The 8,787-nt window shown below is 40.5% G+C and overlaps 1 protein-coding gene across 1 annotated transcript; it reads right to left on the bottom strand.

The window, feature by feature from the left end:
- Window positions 1–221: 221 nt before the first annotated feature.
- On the bottom strand, window positions 222–3,116 carry LOC149298412 (solute carrier family 45 member 3-like). Its single transcript, XM_089487575.1, has 4 exons — window positions 2,939–3,116; window positions 1,666–2,475; window positions 1,165–1,430; window positions 222–614 (listed from the first exon to the last, which is right to left on the bottom strand). The coding sequence occupies exons 1-4, from the start codon at window positions 3,114–3,116 to the stop codon at window positions 222–224; spliced, it is 1,647 nt and encodes a 548-aa protein (XP_089343701.1).
- Window positions 3,117–8,787: the final 5,671 nt, after the last annotated feature.

Below are 8,787 nucleotides of genomic sequence, written 5' to 3'. Positions count from 1 at the left end.
GATAATAAATAAAAAGTATATATTTAAATCCTTTAGAAAAAGCCCCATGGAATACCCGATTTATTCCACTTTCACTATTTCCCTTAAAATATAATGGACATTAATTTTAATTTAAATGTCTCTATGCACAGTAAACATATTGAATAAACTTTTAGGAACGCACTTTGCCAAATAAAAGTGCTTTAACTTTTTTTGGAACACCCAGTGGTTTCTGGCACCACCTATAACGCAGTCACTTTTGCCATATCGCTTTTTTCGAACACCACCTTGCTGGAGAAGTATATTGCAATCAGTCCAAAGGCTGCAGCCGATGCAACGTAGGCTGTGACAGTCTGAGTCATTTGTACAATTAAACCCACAAAAAGAGCAGGGACAATCTGTGAGATTAGACAAGCACTATCTAGAATCGCCATATCGAGACAGACCCCATGGTTCGAGACAACAGGCTCCGCTGCCAAAACTGCACCCTCACAGGAGGGACCAATGGACAGTGAAATGTTCTGGGAAGCGAACATAGCAACGGAAGTGCCATTTGGGGTTTCTTTTGTAAATCCAGATATCCTCTCCTTCTCCATTACATCTTCAGCCACATCTTTATATTTGGGAAGAAATACCTGTTAAACAAATAACATTTCAATGCTTGGATGAACTCAATTTGATCACTGGTCTGTCTCTTTAAAATTTAGCAAACACTGATTTCGCCGAGCTTGGGAAATAAGAAACACACTGGAATTTGAAAAAGAAACTTACACAACAGAAGGATAGCTTTCTGTATCCACAGAAGAACAGCACATCCAAAGACAGCATGAAAAAAAAGAGAAATCAAGAAGTAAAAATGGAGGATATAGCAGTCAGTAGAATTAAAGAGAGAGACAGAGAAAACTCAGTTCATAGAAAACATTTATATCATCTGTAACTTTGGCATAAGGTCTGCTCTGACTGCACTTATTTGCAAATTTGTAATACTATGTTAGTGGTTATCTCTATTTAATTATATTTTTTATACTAAACGATGGGTCAAATTCAGTAATAAAACTCACAGGAAAAAGTCAGATTTTCTTGGATGAAATGTGACTGAGATGCAAAGCACCTATAGATTTGGTTATCCCATCTGTACAAATATTAATTGTTACAGGTGACCACTCAACATCAGTATACACTTACCTGCCGGTTATGATGATAAAGTGAGATCAGAGTATATGGCAAAATCTGAAGAACAGAGAAGAGGAAGCCTGTAATGGCGGCTGATGCTGTTACAACGATAACACTGTGAGAGAAGCACATAATTATCGTAGCCAGTGGGAGGCAGGCAACAGCTGTAATATACACATATCGGGTTCCAAAGGTCTTTACTAGGTGGTCCATGGAAGAAGAGAATATCACAGATGTCACAGACTGAAGAAAGAGACCGAGACTCCCCATTCTGACTCCTAAATTGGGAGATACATAGAGTCAGCACAAGAGAAATAAAATTGATATCTCTTAAAGAAGTACAAGGCATTGTGTAGATGTTACAAGGGGTGAGTTGTAAGTACAAGTTACATTGATAAAGGGGCATATGGGATCGGAATCAGTAATCAGAATGTACAAAGTACATAAAGTAATCAGAAAAGTACAATAAATATTCACTAGATTTTTTAATTTACCTTCTTTAACATTACCCACCTTCATCGTAGCGAGCTCTGGCTTCTGTGCCTGGTGCTGCAAAGGGTACTCCGTTATAAATTCCCTCGCCCACAAAATCAGTATAAAAGAGTATAAAGGTCATTAGACCCATCCAGGAGCAAAGCTGAGCCACAAACAGGCGCCAAAGGGCAACTGGCACCCTGTAACAAAACATTCTGAGTCGAGGCAACAAGGCACACACACCTCTTAGTGCCAGAGCCAAACGCCATGCTCTGAGTGGCAAAGTCCAGAACTGTGAGCAATGTCCTCTCCTGGCAGGAATATCACCCTTGATATCTGCCTGCCCAACGCTTGTCATTACCTCTTCAGAGACAAAAAATGTGGAAAAGACACAACCAGCAAAGATGAAAAGAAGAAGAATAAAGAGGCACTGCTGTTGCCCTCCAAAGTGTTGTGCCAGCCAGCTTCCACTCCAGTCCACAGATGGCAACAAGTATCCGATGCAGGCTCCTAGTCCAACTGTCAGGGCATAAACAGAAAATGCCTTGCTACATGCTTCTTCTTCTGGGAATAGGTCAGAAAGCAAAGCTTCCAGCGGAGTGAAGCACACCTGTCCACAGGAATCCAGTAGTCCTATACCCAGCACTAGGAAAGCTACCTCAGCTCCAGCGTGATGGTTACCTGTCAGCGTGGCTAGATGGCTAGCATAAGGGATAATAACCAGGCTCAACATCACTCCGAAGCACAAAAGCCAAATGAAAGGCCGCCGCCGGCCATATCTGCTGCTTAAACGGTCACTGGCAGAGCCTATGAAGTGCACAACCAAGAGGCCAAGAATGGGTCCAATAGCTGCAGACAAAAAAAAACAAAACTGTGGGAAAATTATAGAGGACATGTGTAATTGTGTAATAAAGCAGTGTTTGTCAAACTGTGGTACTTTTTTAATAACTAAAAATGTAATATTGGGGCACTTATTGGGTTAGATAAAAGGTCGAGAAACATTCCAACTACTGAACAAATTGATATAGCTGGTGATTACCTGTGTATGTTGTGCAAGTGGTAATTGCAAGAGCACATAATACACAATTAACCCCTTGAGTGCCGGGGTCAGGACACATTTTCCTGTGGGAGGCTGGAGCAATTTTAATATTTTTTGCCATTTTTAGCAATTTTAATGACAAGAGACATTTAATATAATATTAAGTTTGGCCAACATAATGAATAGCTACATGAGGATATTTTATCTTGCAAATTTAAGCCGTGTATAATGCTCAGCCAGCACTGCTGTATATGGATCTGTATTATTACATACCTAATACCATTGTCATGAACTTCTCTTCTACTCCAGCTTCGAGCAGCAAAGGGGGTACAAAAGTTACCCCTGCAGCCAAACACACCTCTAGCCCACATGTTAGAAAGTTTACTAGCAATAGCTGTACTTTGGGACTGTAGAGGTAGGTCCTGATCTCCGTTTTCTTTATCTGGATCATTGCTACAGCTGTTATCCACCTATGTTCCACAGTAAAACCTTTGCCCCCATGCTGGGCTTCTGCAGCTTGGGTTCCAATAATAAAAGTCCATATCTAATTAAGAAGTTCACGTATTTAACTGTAGAAGGCACTAAATATTCTTCAGATCATGTGGGACAGTAGTCCCAGTTTGTGGGACAGTAGTCACTAGTCAGAGATACCCTTATGCTGTAAAGCTACATTCAGACATCAACATGGTAACCTGTAAAATATAAGTTTGATAAATTAGAGCTTTTATTTGAAATCATATTTTTACATATGAAACCATTCCATAACACTATTATATAAAAACAGTGATGAAAAATGAAAACAAAATACATTCTGCAAGATATATAATCAAACATAAACACAGCATTATCCCATAAGCATTGGGGGTTTTATCAAGTTTTGAGGTCCTAAAGACACTAAAAGGGGTATTTAACATTTTTTATTTTTCAAAATATTTTGGAGTGGCAACAAAGGTTTTACCTCACACTTCTGCTGGGAGGAGTACTAGTCGATGAGGAACTATTAAAAAAAAAATAAATAATAATAATAATAATAATATATATATATATATATATATATATATATATATATATCGGTTTTTTTTTTCTTTTATAACTTTGTACTTTTTTCCAAATGTCACTGCACTACAACTTTACTTTATAGTCTCTTGGGATCTTTGTAAACTCTCAAGAATCTTTTTTTGTGTTAATAAGAAAGTGATCAAAAACTATGAAAGCTGTAAAGCCCTAATCCCATCATGTGTGCACCAGAGGAAGTATCTGTTTTGTGAGTTGTGACAGCACAGGACCCTACTATGTTATCGCTTACATACCATGGACTCTAGGAGTTAAATTAATGTTATTCCAGAAAAATTAACCAAATGGCACCACAAAACTGATATATACATGGGAAAGGCTAGAGTTATCTTTCAACACACAATTGGGGTTCCCAAAATTAGAGCAATTTCTATTAAAATAGCAGGAGATCAGGTTTTTTATTTTAAGTCTTGGGCAGCTTTTGGTATGTTTCCTGTGTGTACAGGGCAGAACACCTGATACTGAGCAGGGAGGGAACATTATCCATCCTTTGTGAGAGCAGCAGGTATTTCTACATTCCTCTGCAATCCACCCTCATGTCTCCGTGTAACCTACTCACGGCTGAAATAAAAATTCCAATAACTATGAGATGACACAGACCAGGAAGGTGTTACAAAGCAAGGGAGAACAGGTGCAGAGATACAAGTAGCATTAGGAGAGATTAAACATGCACCTATTTTATCAGATTGAACCTGTATGCCCTGAAAGCAGGGTTGGACTAGGAAATAAAATCTGCAATGACGTTTAAAGGCCAGCAGCTGATAAATGATGCACATGCCACTATCGTCTATTCTCTTGTAGAGTGCGGCCAGGTGTATCCAGCCAGCTACCACAAGTGGCTCCAACGGTAAATGACCAGGTTTGCCACTCCTAGATTGCCTTAAAGAGTTAAAATGAATCATTCATTTTTAGTTGTAAGGTAAACTGATCTATAATCATACACTATTAAAATGATTACTTAATCATAAATATTCAGAATGCCCCAAGTGACTTTTTTTTTTTTTTTTTGGTGCTTAGAGTCAAGGCTATAGAGAAAGGCCTTCTCCAGACTTTTCACTTTTTTTGTAATAGCTTTTCAGGCAACCGAGGAATTTATAATGCATTTCTTTGAACAATTTAGATTATAAATATGAATTTGTGACCTAGCAAAACACTGTGTACCCATACACTCGTACCCAGCATCCTGACCTACTAGAAAAGAGGGACAGAGGAATTTGGGTCCCAAAATCAGGAACTTAGCCCCTACTAAATACTGGCCTTGTAAAGGAAGGATATAGCCTTATGCATACAGATTAATACAAATTGCAATTTTAACAAAATTTGTCAATTCATACAAATCTCAAAAATGAGGAGGAGGGACCACCAATGAAGCAAAATAAAAAGGAAGAAGAGTTCAGAATTTTCATTTAAATGTTTGTTTTTTCTACTCTTAATCACACTATCTCTCTCAATCTGGGGAAGAGGATGTGCCCAGAAGCTCTGCCATTTCGTGGAAGTTCATCGTGTGGTTACTTCAGGCAAAAAGGTGGAGCCTCTGGGCACACCGTCTCCTCCATTCAATCTCCAATTGCCGGCGCCCCAGTCTGCAAGCCAGATCTACCGGTTTTACTTGCTCACACCGGATCATTCCTGAGAACTTATCTCATCGGTATCCCCGTGAGCTTGGTGGATGATGCAGATGTGCTCGGGTGGGGCTGACAATGTCAGTTGGCAAGGACGGTGACATTGCAGGCAGGGGTATATTTCTATGGGGTGGGAGGGAGGAAAATGGCCATGGGCAGAGAGCGGGGCTTGTCTTAACGACCTGGAGATTTTAGGCCGTGACCCAGTGACCTCACGAAGGGCCACTTCACCCAGAGTATCCAGGGGAAACCTGGAGGAGTGTATGTATCTTTTACTAGATTGTAAGCTTGTTTGAGCATTGCCCTCCTTACCACTTGTTCCTGTATGTCAAATTACATTATATTACTTATGTCCTGTTCACTCATTCTACGGCATTGCTGAACATTATGGCACCATATAAAACAACAAATAACGATACTATTCAAAAGAAGTTCAGCAAGACAATGCCAAACAGGTCACAAGTGTAAGTGCACTGCACCATGGCAAGGAGCTTTTAGTATGGGAGGAAGAAAGACAAGATATTTTCTGTGATTAAAATGTGGTTTGGGCACCTGTAATATTCAGTAAAATTCTAAAGAACAATAAGAGTCTGATGAAAATAAGAATATTCGTTTTAAACTGTTTTGTGCTATGTATACAAAACTAAAGACACTCCTTAAACATTTTTGTTTCCTCCTTCCACCTAGACGGTGTTGGGCAAGTAGTACCGTAGTTACACTACACTATCAGGTTGCTTTTATTACGGACTGGGTCATTGAGTTCAGTGGTAAAGAGGGTAACTTTGGTAACCCTGGGTTTCTCTTATTTGAAGATAAGAGGTAACGAGAAGAAGCCATTTCATTGCAATTCTGGATGAATCTATTCTATGTTCTTCTTAATGGGTGTCCTATGCATTCCATGTTGGTTAACGTGGTCTTCAAAATGTATAATACCGTATTTGCTCGATTATAAGAGGACCCTGATTATAAGACGACCCCCCCCATCTTAATATTAATTTAGGAAAAAAAGAAAAAGCCTGAATATAAGATGACCCTATAGGAAAAAAGTTTTACCAGTAAATGTTAATTCATTTAAACTATTTTTTTAATAAAAGCTATGATTGAGAAAAATATTTTGGTTTTATTTCCTTCTATTTTCCAACCTGCCCCCCAGTTATGCACATCTGCCCCAGAAATGCCTTATACCCCCTATATGCCACTGTGCCCCATGATATGCCTTTTAACCCTATATGCCACTGTGCCCCATGATATGCCTTTTAACCCTATATGCCACTCTGGCATTAAGGGGGTTAAAAGGCATATTATGGGGAAGAGTGGCATATAGGGAGGTTTAAGGCATTTCAGGAGGCAGAGTGGCGTATAGAGGGTTAAAAAGGCATTTCTGGAGGCAGAGTGGCATTAAGGGGGTTAAAAGGCATTTCACAGAGAACCCTGCCTCCAGAAATGCCTTATGCCCCCCATTTAACACTCTCCCCCCCCCCCCCGCCCCACTTACCGGTACTTCTGAGTCTCCTGTCATGTAGCTGGGGCAGCATGTAGACTCACGCTGCAGCCGGAAGGAGGCGTGGCTAGCAGCGGGGGTTGTCTGCGTGCATCGCGCAGACATTCCCTGGCTGTCAGAGATCAGAGTTCCCCGCGCCGGTGCGCAGACAACCCCCGCTGCTAGCCACGCCTCCTTCCGGCTGCAGCGTGAGTCTACACGCTGCCCCAGCTACATGACAGCTGCACACCGGGGACTCTGAAGTACCGGTAAGTGGGGCGGGGGGGTTGAGACAGGAGGATCCAGATCCCCTGCAGCTGCGGGGGATCTGGATCTTAGTCGTCTCATAGTCGGACTTTGAGGTCTGATTATAAGACGATCCCGATTATAAGACGAGGGGTATTTTTCAGAGCATTTGCTCTGAAAAAAACCTCGTCTTATAATCGAGCAAATACGGTATATATTTGTTTAGGATAGCCCACAGCCTATCTCTGCTGGTTCCTTGGAGGAACAACCTGTCAAGAGTTGTATCTCAAGTAGATCATCAACTTTAAAACACTGCCTTTGTTTACTTTTTAAACAATTTTCCTTTCAAACCAATTATGACCATCTGACATGATGGCAACAACCTTGCTTACGTTTAAACCTCATCAGCTCTCATGTTTACAAGCAACTGAACTGAGCATATACCATTTTTTGTGTACATTGCTAGCATAGGGTATATCAAAGTCAGACTTGTGGATCGTATGAAATGATTTAATTGCCGACATATTTCCTTTATTGTGGATGCCTAATTTATCTCAGAATTCTAGACCTTCACTTCTGGTATATCAAATTTCTAATTACGACTCATGCTGATGGACCAATCTGATTTCCGATTCACCTGGTTAACACAAAAAAAACCCTAAATTTAATGACAAAAATCACATTATTTGAAAATAAACATGTTTTTGTTTGATACAAATCTATTGCAGCCACTTACAATGGCTAAGCTTATTTATTATGTTTGTATTGTAAGTAGTAAATAATATTAACCTCTTAAGAACCAGGAGAATTTTCATGTTTGTTCTATCCGTCTATCAATACAGACCATGCAAGTTCCTGCCACATCAAGGGGCTCCTCCAGTAACCAGCATTTAAATCCACACTGAATTCCATCTGGTCGCTCATGGCCACAAAGTTGGTCCCAGCTGTCAGAGGGTTGTCATGTGACTGCCTGAGATTTGTAAAATGTCCATCACATCTATGAGATAACGTTATTGTCTTATAGAACCTTTTTTGTGAGGTATCACCTATGTCCCTGGGCGTTAATATGCATTCTTTTATAGTAGGAGTGTCAAGGACATAAGACAGGCAACGGATTGTGTGAGGCAGCATAGCTAGGTAGCTATGTTTTTTTGCATAACAGTGACAATTTTCAGGCAGTGTAGGTGCTCTGCGGCCCTGTTTAAGGCAGTGGGGATCATGGGCCCGTTGGGTAGATCCTCTGATCACCCCAGGTAAAATCAATGGATGTCTGTTGCAGTATCGACCTCTATTTCAGCTCCCACCTGGCCAGCTTGCAATGCTCCAAATCTGAGCAAGTATGATGGATAGGTGGTCAGGTAACTGACCATGTCTACTCCCAGGTGAGAACAATATGTCATTGAAATATATCAACCAGCAGTGGGCTATTATTGCATACAAAGCATTTACAATTGTTCCTGGGATCTAATTACTAACACACATGTTTAAGTTGGCCCAAATTGTAATTTTCACATGAAAATTAATTTGCGAGGTATATTAAGTGGTGTTGGCTCCTGATGCCAGTGCAAAATGTGTCGACAACTGCTCAAAGTTCCTGAACTCAAAAGACCATGCGCACACTATGTTCTTCCCCTCACATTTCCGGTGCCCGCCAAGTCTGACTGTAAGGAAGCTCTTTAACGTGCGCGTTTTCACAAAGT

Source organism: Sceloporus occidentalis, unplaced genomic scaffold, assembly GCF_023333645.1.
Source record: "Sceloporus occidentalis isolate IW3139 unplaced genomic scaffold, rSceOcc1.0.p SCAF_33, whole genome shotgun sequence".
In the NCBI taxonomy this organism is placed as follows: domain Eukaryota; kingdom Metazoa; phylum Chordata; class Lepidosauria; order Squamata; family Phrynosomatidae; genus Sceloporus; species Sceloporus occidentalis.
This window is presented reverse-complemented; position numbering and strand designations above follow the sequence as displayed.